This window comes from Callorhinus ursinus, unplaced genomic scaffold (assembly GCF_003265705.2).
Source record: "Callorhinus ursinus isolate GAN/ISIS: 27379988/994484 unplaced genomic scaffold, GSC_fseal_2.0 scaffold10, whole genome shotgun sequence".
NCBI classification, from domain to species: Eukaryota; Metazoa; Chordata; class Mammalia; order Carnivora; family Otariidae; genus Callorhinus; species Callorhinus ursinus.
In genome coordinates, this window is record NW_027397072.1 from 82,038,612 (window position 1) to 82,060,394 (window position 21,783).

Here is a 21,783-nt window from a genome sequence, read left to right on the forward strand (position 1 = left end):
GGGTCTCCTTAGGTGTGTCATTGTGTTAAGCACTCTTATTCTAGGGAACAAATTTGGTGTTTGCCTGCTAAATGTAAATTACATGAAACTTTAGAACAATTTGCTCCTGAATTAACGCCTTCCCTGAGATCTCTTTGAAGAATGGAGGTTCTGGATAATAATTAGTAACTGGATAATACTGGTTTTGCTCTTGTTTTGCTCTTTTTGACTGTTTCTTAACTGTTCTTTGTGGGTTTATGTAAAAATGATGATGTCATTGCATCACTAGGTTACTCTTAGTCCCGAACTTACTATTTAAAGTGGCATTTTCTTTCAGACTTTCAGGTATAAGTAATTGCAGTAATAAGTAAAGGCTAAAATTATTTCCTAGTAATACATAGGCCAAAATGTAAACAACAGGATTGTAAATCAGAAATGTCAATATTGTGTAATTGCTGAGAAAGAATTACCTTTTTTGTTTCAATGAAAATCTTGTCAGAAAACTGAATGCGTACAGGTACTGCCCAGCTAGTACTTCTGAGAGGGACAGCAGCCTTTGGACACCACGGCAGAAGTCAAATGCGCCATTCCCTTCGTCAGGGAGTTCAGCTGTGGGAGTCAAGGTTTGCTCTTTCAAGAACAGGATAGGTGACCTGAGGAAAGCCTCTTTCTCCTTTACCTCGCTTTAAAAACGTTAGTTTACTTCTCAGCAGTTCTCTGTGGGGGGAGGAAGCTAGCCTGCTGTGAACCCAGAGTCTTGCTCTGTTGGTTTCTTTGGCATAGGGAAGCTGTGAGTGGCTCCTCTGGATGCTGTAGTATTTTCTCTCAGTATGCCTTCTCCCTCTGCTGCCTCTTTTCCCTTACATCAATCAGACCTCAGGCCTTTTTTTTTTTGATGTTCCCAGGGGACCTGGCCAAGTGGCCAAGATTCTTTTCCCCACGTGCACCCTCACAGTTAATCCCCAGCTATTACAGGTAAGTCGAGTCACCTGGGGTCTTTGCAAGCAGGAGCCCAGCTCAGACAGTAGAGGGAGGCTCTGTGTGAGCAAGGGAAACCCAAATCAAACCAGATTATTGGTTACTCAGTGAAACCCAAGTCAAACCAGAATTGCTGGCTCATAGAAATGAATTCTTGATGAGGGCAGGTGTTAGATTTGGCCTTGGGGTGGTGGGACCCCAGGCCGGAACCACCTCTCTCTCTCTCTCTCTTTCTCTGTGTCTCATCGTCCTCTGTGTGATGGCTTCTTTCTGATAGGACAGCCATCTCTAAAACATCAGACAAGGGTCACAGTCAGACTGGGCTTTATATCTCTATCCTTGTCACTAAAGAATACAGGGAGTTCCACTCTGCCAGCTCCCGTCAAAAGAATTTTTTTTTTTTAAAGATTTTATTTATTTACCCGACACAGAGAGAGAGAGATCACAAGCAGGCAGACAGGCAGGCAGAGGGAGAGGGAGAAGCAGGCTTCCTGCCAAGCAGGGAGACCGATGCGGGGCTCGATCCCAGGATGCTGGCATCATGACCTGGGCCGAAGGCAGACGCTCAACTGAATGAGCCACCCAGGCGCCCCTCGACAAAAGAAATTTCAAAGGAAGGATTGTGATTGGCTCAGGGATCTGAAGAACTGTGATTGGCTCGGACTCTGTCACAGGAGCAGCCCGGCAGCGTGAGAAGTACCAGAAGAAGGCAGTCAGGTTACATTTACTTTGCCACCTGCCTCGCAGTCTGTGTGGACTACCGGTTAGCGAGGGAAGTTCAGTACTTCACGGTAGAGTAGCGTGAGGGTTGGACTGGTGATAGGCTGAGTTGAAGCTTCAGGGATGAAGAGAAGAGCGCTGTGCGTGGAGGGTGGCGTGTGGCCGAGGGCTCGAAGGCGAAAAGCTCTGCTACCTCCAGGGGACCGAGCCTCAGTCTGGCGAGAAAGGTGGTAGCTGGTAAGCCCTGCCCTGTGTTGTTCTGTAGGCAGTCGGGAACTTTGGAAGCTTTGAGCAAAGAGGAGACACCACCGTGTTTCTGTTCCACAGTGAAGACTGGAGTGCCTCCAAAGCTTTCTTATGCCATCACCCAGCCAACTGAGAGTGTTTCCAGAGCACTCTGGGGTAACAGCTGGAGGTCATGACCTCAGGCTTGCTGGAAGCCCCCAGCGCTGGGGCATGGCTGTCTGGGCAGCAGGAGAGGGAAGAGCTGCTAGCAACAGGGTGAAGGGGCCTAGGTGGAGACTTGCCAGGAAAAGAATGTGTGCGGAGTCCTGCATACTAGTCCAGGCAAGAGAAGATGGAACCTGTTCCCAGAACCAAGTAATGGAAGTTGGGAGAAGGGAAGGAGAAAATAGGTGGCAAAGTATAATTAAGCCCTCACATCTCACCTTGGCCCTTATTTTTAGACTTCAGTAAAATTGTAAACAAAATGATTCAAGTTTCAGCTCTTTTCCCTCATTCATTCTTCCTCTCCTGAACACTCTGCCTCTGACTCCTCTTGCTTTCCTCAACCTTGGAGGTATTTAGGAATCACCTGGAAAGATGGTTTACATACACAGAACTCTAGGCCCCAGCCAGAGATTCTGATTCCATAGGTCTGGGATGGGGCCCGGGCATTTGCATTTTTCCAAGGATTTCTAGTGGTTACAGAAAAGCCATAACTTTCACAAAAGAAACACAAGGCCTTTGCCAACACTCTCTCACTGGAGTCAGTGGACTCTGTGGGTCCCTTGATGCTTTGTGTGTCCTCACACTATTGACAGTGAATTGTGGTTCTGTATGTGTTCTCCACAAAATCATGACTGCTTTAAGTGTCAGTGAATCACCTATAAACGTTAGTTGAATTGAGTTGAAAGCCTATAAGGAGAAGAGACAAAAGATGTGGAAAATCCATGAAATGGTCAAGACTATATGAATCATCAGGCATTTATAAGAGTTTAAGTTTACTTTTCTTGGTATTTTAAGAAAGGTGGTTCAGTTTTTATGCTTGGATCCTCTCTTAAAAACAAACCTTGGGGGGCCCTGGGTGGCTCAGTTGGTTAAGCGTCCAGCTCTTGATTTTGGCTCAGGTCATGATCTCAGGGTCGGGTTATGAGATCAAGCCCGGTGTCGGGCTCTGTGCTGGACATGGAGGCTCTTTAAGATTCCCTCTCTCCCTCTGCCCCTACTTCCACCCAGCTCCTATGCTCTTGCTCTCTCAAAAAAACAAAACAAAAAAACAAATTTTCCTCGCATTTTCTCATATGTCAAACTCCCTCTCTTCTTGGTTGTTAGGTGTCCTAGAAGAGGCAATCCATTTTATGGTAAGTTCATGCCCTGGAAAAATTAATTTATCCCACATGAGTTAATACTTTATTCTGAGAGCATGCAATTCACCCTGAGTCACCACAAGACCTGCCTTTAATCAATACAGAGAAAGCTTTGTAATTGTCCTTCGTCATTGCGAATATTTGACACTGACAGGTGGAGTATGCCTTCATATCTGGCAAAGTCCTTATTGAGAATATGCAACTACTATTCGGACTGTATTTGTCTACAATTAGATCCATACTTTTTCAGTTCACACTGAAGAGAGAGAATGGGAGCAAAAGAATTTTGCAACATTCTTCTTACCTGTTTAACTCAAATTCTAAGCCGTTCAGATTACAGAAAATGTCTCCGAACCTGGGAATGGAAATTAGAGAATTGACCACTCCTTAAAAAAAGAAAACGAAAGCACCTGTACTTAGAAACTGAATTCACTGAGGCATGGTGTCACCACATGTACATAAACACAGACAGGATATATATTTCTTATCTTCACAACCAGAAATCCGCTGTTGCCACCTGCCTTCAGTACTGATGCTGGTCCGTTTGATTCTACAGATCACAGCCATCTGAATGAAAGGTTCTAGACTTTCGTTAAACTAATCTCAGCCAGTATTATTTGGCCATGCATCTTGGTACCGTGACATGCAGGCAACCACGGTGAGCATGGATGAGTGCTAGCCCTGCTCTTTCAGAGCATACATTCTGGTAGAAGGAACTGAACCTCCATGGAAGAATGGCTTCATGGACTGCTAGATGGAGTCATGGAATAGTAGAGAGAAAAGTGTTTGTTGCAATTTTTCTCTTCAGAAATAGTCAAATGACAGATCATTTAAATACAGAGTCTGTTTTTCCTCCGGAAGACTCTGTTGAGATCGTATTAGCTGGCACGAATTTCTTGTATGCTGTGTTTAGCATGATGTAGTGGTGTATGCTGGTGACTGTAAAAACCACTAATTGTAGGGCTTTAGCTTCTTGGTCTCTAAATTGGCGATAATCACCATACATTTATGTTAAAACATAATGTGAGGGTAAGGTAATAAAGCAGAAAGCACCAGTGAATTCTATACACACCTCACCTCCATGTGGCCCCACAGAATGGAAGTAACACCTGTAAAAACACAGACATATTTTGGGATATTTATTGTATGGACCAGGTAGGGGCTACCATGGGTTTTGCAAACAAAATGACAGACCCCTGCAGGAAATGAATTGAGTCCAGCTTCTAGGTTCGTGTCCTTCCACATCTGTTCTCCATATTTCCTTCAGAGTTCTCTTTCTAAAACAGAATCTGTCCACACCACACCACCATCCCTATGAGCAATTCATCCATGTAGTCATTGATTCAAAACACGTTAATGACCTGCTGGACACTGTGCTAAGCATTGATGACACTTTTTTTTTTTTTCTCATGAAACTACCAGTTGGGTTGGGGAAGTAGGCATTAATTATATGATCAAAGATATAATCTCTCACTTTTTCCCTCCAGCCTATGAAATAAAGTTGAAACTCCTTAACACAATGCACAACAGTGTCATTTGTTATTATCTGGCCCCTAACTCCTTTCATCCTTGTCTCTTAATGTTATCATCCCTCACCTCTCTGGCTACCAGAATCATTCCCCGTTGCCCAAATAGGCCAGCCTGTTTCTTTCTTTCAAGCCTTTGCACATGGCCACTTCTTTTTCTTGGCTTACTTCTTCCCGCTCTCTGAGCTCTTCACTGGGCCATAGAGATGTGGCTCAAATGGACCTTCTTCTGTGGCAGACGTGGTGATTTCCTTCCCTGTGCTCCCGACCCCATTTATGACACTTGCACTGTTCTCTCCTGATGATAGCTTTGGGACTCTTTCTCTCTGTGACTTCGAACCCTTGAAAGTCAAAGCTGTGTCTTACTTGCTTTTATCTTCCTAGACCCCAGCACAGAACTTCCCCCAAGTAGTTGCTAGGAAAATGTTGGTTGATATTAAATTGTTCTTCATAATCATGTTAGCCAAATATGGAGACTAGGAAAGAGAGAAGTGCATGGGAAGAGGGGGATGACTCAGTGACCTAGGTTGATAAAAGTAAGGTCATATTGCAAATGCTAAAGGTCAATAGTTCAAAAATATTTGAAGGCTTTTTAGAGTTAAGAAGTTCAACTAGAGGGGTGCCTGGGTGGCACGGTTGAGCATCTGACTCATGGTTTTGGCTCAGGCCATCATCTCAGGGTCATGAGGTCCAGCCCTGCACTGGGCTCTGTGCTCAGCGCTGAGTCTGCTTTCAGATTCTCTCTCCCTCTCCCTTTGCCTCTCCCATTCATGTGCGCACACACACTCTCTCTCTCAGGTAAATAAACCTTTAAAAAAGAAAAAAATCAACTAGAATTTTCTAAAATGTAATGAGTCTCTTCGGGTTATTATTTTGATGTGGATATTATCTATTGCATTGATGTTCAGAATGAGAAGCCATGGATTTTAGGCCTGAAATCCCCATGGGTGTCCATGCTAATGGAGGAAGGAATCTCACTTCTCCTGGAAGTGCAGTGCTACTGTGATATGCTTTGACATGACCTTGTACCCAAGGACACTCCTGGCCAGCCACTTCAGACCCAGTGAGGCTGAGGACAGTCAGACCCCAGCCAACACCATTCCTGCCTCATAAGTTTCTTGTACTTCTTTTAGGAAAATGAAGAAGAAGCAATGTTATGGTGCCAAGAATATCTGTTTTTGATGATGGTCTTTGCAGAGGGGAGAGAAGGTTTCTCTCCTTCTGGGAGACTGTATTGTGTTTGCCTCCCTAGTTGGTAGTTTTGTGTACTTGTGGTGTTATTGCAGTGAGGGGGTTTGACTTCAGATCAGAGTATACACAACAAAAAACCTCTTTGCAATGAAAACACCTCCTGGCCTTTGCATTAAGCTCTACGGGACAGACCAGAACCGATATTTGGAACATCTGTCCCCAGCCCATAGAGCGCATCAATGTCATGGACATGCCCAGGCTTCCTGAACGGGGCACTACCAGATGCTGAGGCCTCTGGTACCCACTGGGGCCATTCTCCCTCCAGTGTCTCCCTGTGCTGGTAGGAAATAGCTTTAAGTTACAGCGAAGTGTCTGGCAGACGTGAGTATCACTGCTGGTGTCATGTTAAGGACACAAAGCAATGGAAATTGATCCCGTGGACATTCATGTAAAATTCATTTATTATTTTTTTATTCTTACACCAAAGCTATGTTTTTCAATAATTTCTGAATAAAATTTTATTACATTGCCTACATAGTGAACTGAAGATGACTCTTTACCTGTATGGTTTACCTTTTTCCCAGTGACTGACGGGAATGTGCTCTTAGAGGGAAATGTTTATCACGTTCACAAAAACAATATTCTCCAGCCTTTTAAAAATCACTTTTTGAATGATAAAAATAATCCATTGCCGGGAGAGAGAGAGGGAAATAGGGGTAATATGAAAAATGGAGTGATTTCAACTCTGTAGCTGATGTTTTATTTATTAAAAAACAATAAAGTGATTATAAAGAGCTGGGGAGTGGGTACTTTGGTGTTTGTTCTCTATATTTGTCTCTAAGCTTAAATACTTTATAATATCATTTAGAGGTCCCTCTTGCATAGCATTAGAGAATTTCAGGAAGTAATATGACCATTATTATTTGTTTTTGTTACAAAGTTTTAGCTTGATAACATTTAAGAAAGTCTCCTTAGTTTGTGTTGCTGTGTATATATCTTTTTTTTGATAAAACACATTTTGCTTTAGATTTGTAATCAGTTTAATTGGGCTTTTTGCCTTCATTATTTTATATTGGGCAAACCTTACTTTTTGAAGTCTGGTTAAAGAGAAATTAAACCAAAATAGGAAAGGCAAAGATGTTCAGAACTATAGTTAACAAATGGTTTTTATTGCAGTGGGGGCTGGCAAGATGCCCTACGTAGGCTTACTCAGAGAGATGCCACTTGCCATTCTGTTCTCCTCAGTCTCTCTCGCCTGCTGGTGGAGGTTCTAGTCTATGATTCGAGCCAGCGTGACAGAGCATCTGTTAGCTTCTGTCGCCAAGCACGCTTGAGCAACTCTGGCCACGATCACCTGGAGACATGCACTTGGTTGTGGCCGCCATGCCAGGGAGGTGAATGCCAACAATGGTGTGATCCGCTGAATACCGGCCCCCAAAGATTCTCATCTCCAGACCCTCCTTGCAAATATATTACCTTACATGGCAGAAGGGACTTTGCAGGTGTGATTAAGTTAGAGCCTGGAGATGGGGAGATGACACTGGATAAAATCACAGGGATACTGAGGGGAGGACAGTAGGAGGAAATCAGCCATCAGAAGGAGACATGGCCAAGGAGGCAGAGGTTGGCATGACAGGCTCATGAGCCAAGGCACGTAAGCAGCCTCCAGACTAGAAAAAGTGAGGAAAATCTCCCTTGAAGCTTCCAGAAGGCACACAGCCTTATCAGCACCTTGATTTTAGCCCAGTGAAAGTGGTTTTAGACTGCTGAACTCTGGAAGCGTAAGATGATGAATCTGTGTGTTGTCACTAAGTTCTGGCTAATTTCTTACTGAGCCACTGGAAGCTAATACAAACAGGCTTGTACCTGAGAAAGGATGAGCAAGGGCTTGGCAGGGGCGTGAGACCTCTTCCCCATCCAAGGTGACTGGGCTCGCTGAGAGCTTGGACAGAGCAAGGGTTCCATCTTCAACAGTGCCAGCTTTGACTCAGACTGCTTGAGTAAAACTCCTGGCACCACCATTTATGAGCAGTGTCCTCTTGAGTAAGTGGGCCTCTGTCTGCCTTTGTTCTCTCATCTGTAAAATGGGAATGCTAACAGAACTTGTTCAGAGGTTTGTAATGAGGTGAACTGACATAATCCACACAGGGTGCTTACATAGTACCTGGCACAGAGCAGGGGTGCTATAAAGGTTGACTGTTACTATATAAGCCCTAAGCTATTCATAGGCCTTGCCACGTGTTTGTGTTTGCTGAATTTTATTAGCTTATTTAATAAGGCACTCTTTTGGGAACCACGTGAATTATGCACTCCTCCCTCATATAAATCTCAAAGAAGTACCCACTCATTCTGGGGCCGGTGACATTGTAGCTAAATGCATGGTTCCTGACCTGGCAGGTTCTCTGTTTTCTTTTAATAGGGGCACACAAATAAATAGACATGTTCTGTGTGTGTAAGAAACGGGTCTTTTTCTTGCAATGAAATGTGTTCATGATTACCCGTTTAGGTCTTCACTCAGAGAGCCCTTAGGTTTGTGTTCTTCTGCCTATCCGTGTGCTCGAAGTAGGAGGATTTTCCCAAAATAGCAGAAATCTTCTCAGGGTAAGGAGGACTCCATGCAGTTGTTGGCGGCGAGGTGCCTTTAGGGTCATTGTAGCTCTGAAGATAGGAGAATGTGGAAAACTTCACAGATCATGACCAGTGGTTGGCTTATGGCATGGTGATCACTCAGTGCAAGGCAGACAGCTCACTCAAATTTTGTCTTCATTCTAGAATGCCTTCTGATAATGGAGTCCTTTGGTGCTTTCTAGTATCCATGTCTCTGTATTTTTTTATCATCATGATAAGTATACTCTTTAATGCTCATCCCCTATTTCCCCCATCCGCCCACCCACCTCCCCTCTGGTAACCACCAGTTTGTTCTCTGTAGTTAAGTGTCTGTTTCTTGGTTTATCTCTCTCTCTCTCTCTCTCTCTTTTCCTTTGCTTATTTGTTTCTTAAATTCCACATATGAGTGAAATTATATGGTATTTATCTTTCTCTGACTGACTTATTTCGCTTAGCATTATACTCTCTAGCTCAGTCCATGTCATTGCAAATGGCAAGATTTTGTTCTTTTTTATGGCTGAATAATATTCTATTTTATGTATATACCATATCTTCTTTACCCATTCGTGTATAGATGGACACTTGGGCTGCTTCTATAGTTTGGCTATTGTAAATAATGCTGCTATAAACATAGGGGTGCATGTCTCCCTTTGAATTAGTGTTTTCGTATTTTTTGGGTAAATACCCATTAGTGCGATTCCTGGATCATTAGGGTAGTTCTAGTTTTAACTTTTTGAGGAACCTCCATACTGTTTTCCACGGTGGCTGCACCAGTTTGCATTCCCACCAACAGTACACGAGGGTTCCCCTTTCTCCACATCCTCACCAACATTTGTTGTTTCTTACGCTTTGGGTTTTAGCCATTCTGACAGGTGTGAGGTGGTATCTCGTTGTGGTTTTGATTTGCATTTCCCTGATGATCAGTCATGTTGAGCATCTTTTCATGTGCCTATTGGCCATCTGTATGTCATCTTTGGAGAAATGTCTGTTCATGTCTTGTGCGCATTTTTTAATTGGATTATTTGTTTTTTGGGTTTTGAGTTGTATAAGTTCTTTATATATTTTGGATACTAACCCTTTACTGGATATGTCATTTGCAAATATCTTCTCCCATTCAGTAGGTTGTCCTTTGGTTTGTTGATTGCTTTCTTCACTGTGCAGAGACTTTATATTTTGATGAAGTCCCAATAGTTTTTTGTGTTTTTTTTTTTTTTTTGCTTTTATTTCCCTTGCCTCAAGAGGCATATCTAGAAAAATGTTGCTACAGCTGATGTCTAGTATCGGTGTCTCTTTAGATGGAACCTAGGATGAGCTGTCACCCAGTTCATACTGAATTTCCCTCTGAGGGGGCATTTGAGATGGGCAGGGGTAACATTTCAGACAGAGAGGAGCTTTTGCACACAGTAAGGCGAGAAGATAGCAAAGAGCAGGGCATGTTGGGGAAATTACAGACCGTCGAGGCATATGGTGCATACTGGGTGGAGAGGGGATGGGAGGTGAAACTGGATCTGTCCACTGAGTGAAGAGTGTAAAGAGCTTCAGCTGTCCAGCTTAGGAGCATGGACTTGACCCTAGAGCCCTTCCCTTACCAGAGTGTGCGCAGGTGCTCTATTAAAATAGATATCGTTGGAGGGGAAACCAGAGCTCTGTGGTCCCAGAGTTTCGAAGATTCTGGGGGAAACAGGAAAGGGATTTCTGTTCTTTAGGTGATCTCAAAGCCTATAAATACTTTGTGAATTTTCCAGAAGTGGAAACTAAGGCATTAGGATAAAGAAGGAGTAAGTAGGTCCAAGAGATACCCAGGATGAGGGGTTGAAAACAGTTGGTGACACAATGAGACGGTGGAGTGGGGGGCATGGAGGAGGTGTGGCAGGAAGAGAAGGCCAATGAGACTACAATTTCAAGTTTAGCATTGTAGGCAATACCTTAGCGTTTTAGGCACTAGAGTGATAGAGAAAACAAAACTGGTTTTATAGGAAGATAGCGGGTTTTGAATATATTGTGGACCTGTTCTATTTGTGATGCTGACAGGTGCTGATGCCCATAGACTACAAAGCTGGGCAGAGCCGAGAAGTTCAAGCCATAGGTATTGATGAAGACCTCCGGAGATAGTGGGGTCCAATGATGCAAATCACATTCACTTATACAAATCAATCAATAATGTTACAGTGTTGGGAAGAAGGGTAGAGCCATAACTTAGCTCTTAAGTGCTGACTCTTCTATTCTGATTAGGATCATTGTCAAGCTATATCTTTCCTTGCAGAATCACTGCTTGTGCAATGACTATGAATAAGTATGTGGAAGAAAACGTATCTCAGAAGTCGTACACGACCATCAAGTATTTCATGAAGATGCTGAGCAGCGTCAGTGAGACCCTGATCTTCATCTTCATGGGCGTGTCCACCGTCGGGAAGAACCATGAGTGGAACTGGGCCTTCGTGTGCTTCACTCTTGCCTTCTGTCTGATCTGGCGAGCGCTGGGTAATGGTGCTTGTTTCCTGAAGGAATGTTCGCACTCACTAGAAGAATGGGGCTTGCTGCTTCCCATCCCTGCCCTCGGCTGCTGCTGCTTCATCTGCTTCATCTGCTTCTCCCTCTCCCCCCCTCCCCCATTCCTCATGGATTCCCTTCATCCCCAGGTACCTTCATGACTTTGCTGTAAGTCACACTGACGTCTCTTGGCCTCCCTGAGTTCACATTTTCACCCGTTATCCCCGAACAATGAATGCCCGAGAGCAGAGGAAGGGGGGAAAGACTGTGGGGCTTATTAGACACTTTGCCCTGTCACAGAAGCACCGAGAATGAGTCTTCCTTCTAGTTTCATGTTCCGGCCTCACACAGTCTGTTTTCTTTGGTTTTGCTTTTCGTTCTCAGGTGTCTTTGTCCTGACTCAGGTCATTAACTGGTTCCGGACGATTCCCCTGACCTTTAAGGATCAGTTCATCATTGCCTATGGAGGGCTCCGAGGTGCCATCTGCTTTGCACTTGTGTTTCTCCTACCTGCTGCTGTGTTTCCCCGGAAAAAGCTGTTCATTACAGCTGCCATTGTTGTCATATTCTTTACTGTCTTCATCCTGGTGAGTAAGCTTCTCTCTCCCGGCAGAGTCTCTCTGGTTACCAGGAGGAGACAAGATCTTTCAGGCTATCATAACGCGCGCCTTCCACAAGAGGCCAAGTGGTGAAGGTGTGTTGCGCCTTTGGTAATTATGATGTTAGGAAAAATGCTGCTTCCTGGTGTCACCTGATTGTGCAGGGGCCTAAGAGAATCCAGTTTGGTCACTTGGCCCACACGCAGGCATTCTTATTTAAGGAAACTCAGCTTAGTGATCTAAGCTTACTACTGGAAACTTATAAACTGAGCTCGCTAATCCTTGTCATTTGTCTAACTCTCTGACCGAGGAAATGTACTCGTTAAATGCTACTTGTGTGACGACCTTCCAACAGCAATGTGACGTTAGTTGACTGCATAGCAGTGTGTTCCTTGAAATGCTGGGATGCGTGAACACATGCTTAGTATCGGGAGGCAGAAAAGTGTGGTAGGAAGAACACAGGCCTGTGTCAAGATCCTGACTTTGCCAGTCAGTCTCTTTAAGTTACTAAGCCAGCCCTTAGGAGATTATATTTTGCAGATACTCATTTAGTAAATATGTATTGGACTCCTGCTATGTGCCAGGCAGTGCTCTAGGGGCTTAGGATCCATGAGTGAACAAAATGCAGAAATATCCCCATCCTAGTGAGCTTACATCCCAGAGGGGATGGCGGGTACTAGACACTAGACGTGCTAAGTGAGTAAATTACAGAGTATATAAGAAGGTGAAAGGTGCTGTGTATCAAGAAGCAGAATAGTGAGTGAGGGGGAGTTGCAGTTCTAAATAGAATTGTCATGAAAGGCAACAGTGAAAAAAGTGACATTTGAGTAAAGGCTTGTGGGGGATAGCGAAGGAATTAGCTAAGCCAAAGAACATTCCAGGCTGATAGGACCAAAGGTATGCAGGCAGTATGTTCCTGGCCAGTGTGGCTGGAGGGATGGGGATGAACACAGTGTGGCGGACCCTGGGGTCCTAGATAGGATAAGGCCACGCAGGCCCATGTAGGGGCTGACTCTTCTCCAAGTGGAATGGAAGCCTTTGGATTCTGTGCAGAAGCCTGATGTGTTTTTGACTTACTTTGTAAAAGAATCACGCTGGGCACTGAAGAATAGTTTGCTAAGGGAACAGATGTGGGAAATGTGGTGTGGAGACCAGTGTAGTCACCACGCGGACCGGTGCCGAGAAGGAATGAGATCCTCGACTCCATCATGAAGGTGGACCCCCAGTGGGTTAGACGTGGGTGCGAGGGAAGGAGCCATCCCTGAGGACTCCAGGGCTTCTGGCCCGAGCGGCTGGGAGGACAGACTTCCTCTCACGTGAGAAGCGAAGGGGGTGGGTGAAGGGATGGGACTCGGTTACGAGCATGCCCGCTGAGGGGAGCCGATTAGACCTACAAGCAGGGGGATGAGTAGGCGGCAGGGTACTGGGTCTGGAGTTCAGGAGACAGCTGAGAGCTGGTGTTTGAAGCACTGAAACTGGACAGGATGGTCAAGGGAGTGAATATATATCAAAGAAGCCAGTACACAGAACCAGGAACTGGTTTCTAGGGCAGCCAACCTGAAGACACTGGGGAGAAGAGGAAGGCAGCCAGGGAGCCTGAGGGCAAGTGATACTGACAAAGGGGAAAAAACCAGGAGGTGGTTTTTATTTATTTATTTTTATTTTATTTACTTTTAAGAGGTACCTTTTATTTATTCTTTGTTTTAAAGATTTATTTATTTATTAGAGGGAGAGAGAGAGAGACATGCAGGGGTGGGGGGAGGTACAGAGAAGGAGAGAGAAGGACCAGCAAACTCCGCCCTGAGCGCAGAGCCAGAGGCGGGGCTCCATCTCAGGACCCTGAGATCACAACCTGAGCCGCACAAAACCAAGAGTCGGGTGCTTAACTGACTGCCCAGCCCAGGCACCCCTTTAGGAGGTACTTTAAAAAAAAAAATTAACAGTTCATCACAGAATGCTTTCTAGGTGCCTGACTCAGATCTAAGCTCTCTTTATCTTATCACATTTATTCCTCGTAACAGTTCTGTGGCACAGAACTCTAGGAGTCACTGTTATTATTCCCATATTACAGATGAGGACACTGAGGTAATGAGCCTATGCGTCAGTGCCTCTCCCAAGTCTACACAGATAGTAAAATGTGAGACGGGAACCAGTTTAATGTTAACTCTAAATGAAGTGCATAGTAAGAGTTCAGTATTGTAACTCACTGTGCCCCTCCTCCTTCCACTGATCACGTCCCCAAAAAAGCAGTTCATCCTTCATCCATTCACACCTCCCAGGGCTGGCGACAGTGGGTTGTCCTATGTGAGGAATCCTGGAGAAGAATGCCTTGGGAGCCCCTGTCCTAAGTCAAGAAGTGGCCACTTCCTGTTACTGTCTTTGTCACCAGCACCTTCCTACTTCTGGTACCCATCACTGATGGCTTTCTTGTGCCAGGCACTCAGACAAGGCCTTTTCCATATGTATTATCGCATTTCATTCCTCACAACAGACCTTTGAGAATGAGCCCCATGAGGCTGAAAGACAGAAAGGAGACAGACCCAAGGGCCCACGTGAGTGAGTGACAGAAGCTGAACTGGGACCCACGGATGAGCTCAGACTTACTGAGCTCCGTTGACTTCACTCAGAAGACATTATTGACCAGGTCGTGGTTAGGAACAGTTTCAGTTATAGTAGTACATGCTAGTTTTGGTTCAAATATCCCATGTCCTTCTTAAACTCAGGGAGACACCTGGGTGTGGAGGAGAAGTAAATGCTCTTGTCTTTATCTTTTTATTTATTTTTTTAATTTATTATTTTGGTTTTCTTCAAAGATTTTATTTGAGAGAGAGAGAATGAGAGATAGAGAGCACGAGAGGGAAGAGGGTCAGGGGGAGAAGCAGACTCCCTGCTGAGCAGGGAGCCCGATGTGGGACTCGATCCCGGGACTCCAGGATCATGACCTGAGCCGAAGGCAGTCGCTTAACCAACTGAGCCACCGAGGCGCCCGTCTTTATCTTTTTATTAAAGTGTTTATAGGATCCTTGTAAAAAGTCATCCAATTTGCTACTCCCTTATTTTACCGGAGGCAAAATTGTGCATTGAATCCATTTTGCCCTGAGCCTTTTAATCTCTCGGGAGACTCCTAGGGCAGCAGGCTTGAGGGGAAAAGTCAGGCAGGGGTGCGTGACTCACCGCCTCTCCTAGGCCAGCTGCCCTGTCCTTTAGCACAACCTGCGAGCCCTGCCAAGGCTTAGTCAGTGTTCTGGACTCCTCCGTGCTCGCAGAACTTAAGGTGTCAAATACAAAAATAGAACCATGTCAGTCTAGTGTAACTAGGAACTGGGTCATTTGGAGATGACTGTATCAGCTGCTGTTACCCACACAAGTGTTTCTCAGATATCTACAGTGTAGAAGCGGCCCCCTCCCCCAACATCATGGACCCGTGCATTTGTAAAATCCAATTAAAAAATGACAAAATAGGAAGATGTAATTCAGGAGAGCACATACAAAAGACAAGCTCAAATTTTTTAGTTAGGAGATTCAACAGACATAAAATGACATTTCTACAATCAGAACAAACATAGCATACATAGGAAAAAGGAAAGTATTGCGGAAAGGTATACTACTATTCAATGTAAATGTGGACATAGGTGATTAATATAGAGTCTTGTTATTATACTCCTATATCTTGGCCTTTGGGAATTGTAAATCAACCAAAAGATACAGGTGAAATTTAGATTCCCCATCTTCAAAGCCTACACACCCACTTTGAATGAATAGCATGTATAGCAATATTTAACAGAATTTTTGATGTGACAAATGGAAAAAATCAGAGGCCACAGACAGAATAGTCTAGATTTATTGGCTATATTTGGTATTGTAAGCATATCAAATTTACCTTTCAGAGTTTTGGGGGGGGGGTCAGTATTTGGAGTCTATAAGCCTACATCACGAGCAGTCTTCTCCTCCGATTAGGTTTAAGACTAACCTGGTGAAGCTCTCTCTGATGCCCATGGGGAAGAGGAATTTCTGTAGTTCCATCCATACTGTAATCTTGCTGCCACTGTTGTCTGGCCCACCCTTTTGTGTGCACAGATTGGAGACTAATGACCTGGCTCTTAAGTGATTCTGGGTTATGAACACACAGGTTCCCACCCACACAAACACACACACACTCCCTTCAGAAAGGACCTTTTTTTCCAGAGTACATCAATAATTAAGGAACTCAGGGAAAGAAGCCTGAAAGAAAATACTTAATGGGTTATAAACACAGTAGAAATAATTAATGATAATCTATGCATAATAGTTTGCCTTCTGATTGAGGGCTCTGCATTCTTTTTCAACTGACAACTTTTATGTTGATGGATCTATCATTAAACTTCTAAGTGTCTTTCCCCCATATTTCAGTATTTCTTGTATGATGAGCTTTTCCATCCCTAATACTGTTGAGTTAGCACTATCTTCTAAAATAGAATTCCATGTGACATACGGTTTATTATCTGACACCTAGACTTATAATGAGAATTTTAACGTTCCTTGAATCAGGCTGATAATTAGGAAAGTAGCCTCTTGATGAAGCATATTAACATGTTACCAGAATACAGTCTTGCTTGTGGAATATTGAATGAGTAAACAGTTCTGATTCCTTGCTCGTGTGAATTCATTTTCTTTTAGATAAGATTGGTAATACTACATAAAATATAAGCTGTCTCATTTTAAAATTATATTTGAGATTGGGGAGGAGGTAGAGTCTAGTAGTAGAAAGCACAGACGTTGGAGTCAGGCTGTCCTGGGTTAAGCTTCTGGTTGATATTCTGATAGTTATTGTCTAGAACAGCCTCTGGATAATGGTACCTCCCTCCCAGGCAGTAGAGAAGAAATTTGTATGTAAACATAGTACTTGATGATTTAACTTGATGATTTGCTATGTTTTAATTATAACATAAAGTAAAATGGCTGTAGAAGAAAGAAAAACAATGCCCTTTGATGTACATTTCTTTTCTTTGAAAAGAAAAATGTTTGCAGAACAACGAACAATCTGGTTATTATTTAATAAATCCCTGTGATCAGATAGCAGATCCTCCGAATTCTGGCAATCCATCGGTGGTTATCTAGAAGCCCATCAGGTAGCGAGGCTGACTGGAATTCAAAAGAGGACAGTCTCTTTCTGCCTCCACCACAGATCCATGTTGTGTCTGTTGTAAGTCATTGTCTAGAACTGTGAAGCATCTGGGATTTTACCCTATTTGCAAGTAAACAAGTTTAACTTGCCTGTAAAATTTCCATGGATGCTTGCAGAGGACACCTGACTCCTGCATCATAGACCAAGGGCTTTATTACTCATGGCCAAAGCAGTAGCCAGAGCTTCGCGTGGGTTTGGGCCAGTGTTCCACACCCCAGGTCCCCCCACAGAGGGCCCAGGATGGATGTCCACACATGTGGTGGGTCGCATTACAGGAGACAGGCACCGAGTTGGAGGATCTATCACTCTTTGTCTCGAGGGTGACATTACCTCATCTCTCAGTATTGCTTGTTGCAAATGCAACCCTGAACAATGGCCTGGGTAAAGGCAGTTGAAGCCCTGCATTATGGGCAGCCCCTGCAAGAGTGTGTGGGATACTCAGGACCCAGGGTGGGCTGGCCTTTCCCCAAAATCAGATACCTTTGGGGGCACCTGGGTGGCTCAGTCAGTTAAGCATCTGACTCTTGATTTCAGCTCAGGTCATGATCTCAGGGTCCTGAGATCAAGCCCTACATGGGGCTCTGCACTAGGTGTGAAGCCTGCTTAAGATTCTCCCTCTCTCCCTCTGCCCCTCCTCCCAATAAAAAATAAAAATAAAAAAAAATACCTCTGCTGACTTAGCCTGTCAAACTGGGGCAATGATGCCAACTATTTTATAGACATCGTGCTTTCATTTGTTAAACGAATGGTCGCGTTTAAGATACGTATATAGTGTAACAATGATACATTCCTATATTTAATTAGCATATAGCATATACCATTACTAAGTGGAATTCTGTGGAACTAACAAAAATTCATTCTGGTCCTACAATAAAATGAGCAAGATGATCAGGACTTTTTAAGATAAAAAATGTAGGTGAGTAATTTAGGATGTAGGAGAAAACACAAAGATAGTTGCAAGGGTTTGTGACTGAGCAACTAGGTAAAAGAAGGTGGTCTTTAATTTAATATCGGTGGAGTATTGGGTTTGAAGGGTGGGGAATCAGGTGTTTGGTTTTGGACACATAGATCTTGGATGTGCCTATTGCCTATTAGACATCCAAATAGAGATATTGACTAGGCAATTGTATGTGTGGGTCTAGAATTTATGGGAGAAGCCAGAGTGGGAAATAGGAATTTGAGACTCATTGGTATATAGATGGTTTGTAAAACATGAGTCTGGAAGAAACAACTCAGGAGCGAGCATAGGGAGAGAATAGATAAGGAGGCATACCAATATTGAGAAGTCAAGAGAACATTCATGAACCAGTCGAGGAGAATGAAAAAGGTGAGTAGTAAAATGGGAGAAACATCAAGAGGGGCTCATCCACACAAGTGAAGAAAGTGTTGAGGAAGGAGAGGGTTCTAGCAACTGTGACAAATGGGGTGCATGGTCAGGCAAGGTGGGAACAAAGAGTGGACTATTGGATGGAGCAAGTCCGTGATGAGTGGACATCTTCACAAGAGTGCTGGGGTCAGATGGTGAGGAAACTCCCATCAGTTGGATTCCAGGGAGAAGGCTAAAGAGAGATTGGAGACAGACGGGAGATAGAAGGCAAGTCTGCTGAGGTCTGGGAGAAGAAAGTAGTGGCCGCAAGAGGAGAATGTGAGCCAGAGGAGGGCTTTTGTTTGTGTGTTGCAAAGATGGGAGCCATAGTAGCATGCCTAAATGCTGGTTGACGGCAGAGAGAAACACTGATGGCACAGGAAAGAGAAAGACATGATTCAGGGGAAGAGACAGACGTCTGACAGCCAGTTACTGTGCAGTGTGGTTAAGTCCGGAAAGAAAGATACACAGAGGCCGGGAGACTGTGGCGTGAAGAGCGTGAGCACCCCCCGAGAACACTTTCATGGTTCTTGCCCACTTATCCCATTCAAAGATAAATACCACCTGTTCAGCCGGGCTTATGGTCTCTAATAATGAAGTTCGTAATGTGAGCAAGGCCTTACAGAGGATATGGGGTAGCAGAGCAATGATAGTGACTTGTTGTTGTTGTTAGAGAGTTTCTTTGTTTTTCTGGACATTGTCTACTAGATGAGCAGAGAAATGTAAGGCAGTTCCTCCCACCCTTTTTTTTTTTTTCCAAAATTTAATTAAATAAAAAACAAAAAACAACCAAACAAGAAATCATTTTCTTCCAAAAGCTCAAACCAAAACAATGCTCATTACTTCATCAGACAGCAGTTCTTTTTTGTGTCTGCAGAAGCGGGCAGGTGGAGATAAGAGGTGGCACAGGGTGGAAAAAACAGAGCTCACCGGGCTGGCTGCCTGGTCGTGCCTGCAGTTAAATGATTCCCTCCCATCAGGTCTGGCCCTGAGGTGTTGTGTGTATTGTGCCAAAGCCGATTGAATGGGGGAACCTGTCACTTGTCCTTTGCAAATATGGTTTTCGGTGGTTTGATGGAAAACCAAGGTGTTACTTTATTGTTTTAACCTACACGGATGGTAACAAGCTGTTTTCTCAGGCTTATCAAAGGTTGCTTCGCAGGTGACCCGAACTGGAAATTTTCCAATGTCAGGGCACCTGGGTGGCTCAGTTGGTTAAGCGACTGCCGTCGGCTCAGGTCATGATCTCAGGGTCCTGGGATCGAGCCCCGCATCGGGCTCCCTGCTCAGCAGGGAGTCTGCTTCTCCCTCTGACCCTCTCCCCTCTTGTGCTCTCTCTCTGTCTCTCTCAAAAAAATAAATAAAATTAAAAAAAAAAGGAAATTTTCCAATGTGGTTAAAATAAGGTGCCTTCTCAAAGGTTAGCTGTTGTTTTTGTGTTTTTCCTTTATTTCTCCCAACCCAAGACCCAAGGCTCCCAGAGGATAGCATCCAGCCTGGGGAACTTAATATGACGTTCGCACATGCCAGGTACTCTGCCTCCAAAATAGATGGATTGAGGAAGGAAGGAAGAAGGGAGGGAGAGGAACCTATCAGATCATTCCTGTTGACATGACATGACAACTGCAAATACTTCAAAGAGCAAATAGGAGACTCTGAAAGGAGCTGTTTAAGTAGAGGTTGTTCAAAGACAGTGTCTGTGATCTGTTGCATATAACCTATAAATTTTATTAATTATAAACTACAATATGTTGTATTTTTAGAAGCTGGAGTTACCCTAGGTACCAGGCCACACTTGCTTCCTGTAGTTGATCAGTTTTGTTTTATTTGTGACAGTGCACTAACTTCTAGATTATCTGTCCAGTGGAAGGAGTCAACATCCAGATTGGGGCCTGTGTCCTATCTTTATTTTTATGTCCCATATCTACAACTGTTGGGCCCTCACTTATTTTTTTTCCTAAGTGGATACTGATAGGAAAAAAGCATGCAAAACAACAGTTAGCGTCCTTAGAACACGTTATATAGTTTCAAAATTGCATTGGTTTTGTTGATTTTTTTTTTCTGGAGTGGTTATTAAATCAGTGGCTTCATGGAATCTAGAGTTCAGTGGAATCACCCAACTCCTTAAACCATGTTTATACCCATTTTCATTTACATAAGTTAAAAATGACAGGATACGTGTTGACTGGAAAACTGTCTGTTACCTCCTGTGTTATTTCAAAGTGACAGACTGAAAAGCAAATAGGACGTAAGGTGTGTCTTCTACTAAATTTGGTCAAAATCAGTTTACACTCCAGAAAGTTAAAGTTAAGCTTAAAAATGCCCGAAGCTGGATTGATGGAACACAGTGAATGACCTCCCTTAAAAAGTGTGTGTGTGTGTGTGTGTGTGTGTGTGTGTGTGTGTGTGTCACAGTTTATATTATCAAAAGCATTCTCAAATAAAGACATGCAGAAAGGCGAGACGAAATCAAATGCATGACAGGGAACATAGCTCTATGTACCCATCCCAAGTGGATACTTACCGCCCCCATGCATGTGTTCCCCATGCCAAGAAGGGCCAGCCACCTGCCTACCATGCAGGAATCTTGGGGATCTTCCTTGACCCCATGTTCTCACCCCCTCCTCACTTGGCCTATTTTAGTGCTAGTATCTCATAATTTTAAGTATATTAGCTGATTGTTTGTCTTGATATCTAAGTTCTCCTATCATTCTTATTTTTCTAAATTTACCTGGTTACCTTTACTGCCCCCGACTAATTTAGAGCTGACTTCTCAAGTTCTGTTAATAAAAATCCTTTTGGAATAGGTATCAGAATTGTATTGCATGCACTGAGATAAAATTGTCAACATAATATTGTTATGTAATCCCATCTAGGAAGTGTCTTTTTAAAACCCAGATCTTTTGAATATCCTTTTACTAAGTTTTATAGTTATTTTGTGAAGATTTTATGCATTTCATGATAGGATTGTATATTTTATATATATACATGGATGGATTATATAAGTGTATATAGTTAGTGTCTGTATAGTATACTATATATATTTTATATATTATATGTGAGTACACACTTACATATATATGTTCTCTCTCATGTAGGTGCTTATTCTGTTTCTTTTTTAAAATTAGCATATGGGACGGATTTGTATATGTTGATATGTGTAATCAAATTATTAAACTTTCTTGGTATTTTTAAATGAAAAGAGATTGTCTTAGATATTTTAGGACAAAAACTAGATCAGGCATGAGCAACAAAAATCTTGTTATTTCATTTTTAGTATCTATACTTCTACCTCTTTGTTTTCTTATTTAATTTACTGGGACATGCAGAACTGTGTCAAATAGTAGATAAAGAGTATCCTTGTGTTATTTCTAGTTCTAATGGAAAGGCTTTTAATGTTTAATTATTAAGTCAGCTGTTCACTATAGATTTCTGGCAGATGTCTTTTTTATCATGTTAAGGAAATTTTTCTTCTCTTCTTAGGTTGCTAAATAGCTTATGGTTCTCTCCACTTTTCAAGTTCACAAACATGACCAAACCCCTCTGTACTCTTTCTCACTGCTGATTCTTTGCT

At 43.3% G+C, this 21,783-nt stretch overlaps 2 protein-coding genes across 2 annotated transcripts in view; one reads left to right on the forward strand and one right to left on the reverse strand.

Moving 5' to 3' along the window:
- LOC112821706 (large ribosomal subunit protein eL19-like) overlaps window positions 1-21,783 on the reverse strand; it is a 475,653-nt gene that overhangs the window by 387,803 nt on the left and 66,067 nt on the right. The gene's annotated exons all lie outside the window — the stretch shown is intronic.
- The window catches only part of SLC9A2 (solute carrier family 9 member A2), a 96,662-nt gene that overhangs the window by 50,490 nt on the left and 24,389 nt on the right, over window positions 1-21,783 (forward strand). Inside the window, 2 exon segments of the mRNA XM_025869073.2 lie at window positions 10,854-11,071; window positions 11,465-11,667. Of these exon segments, the coding sequence (XP_025724858.1) occupies window positions 10,854-11,071; window positions 11,465-11,667 (421 nt within the window).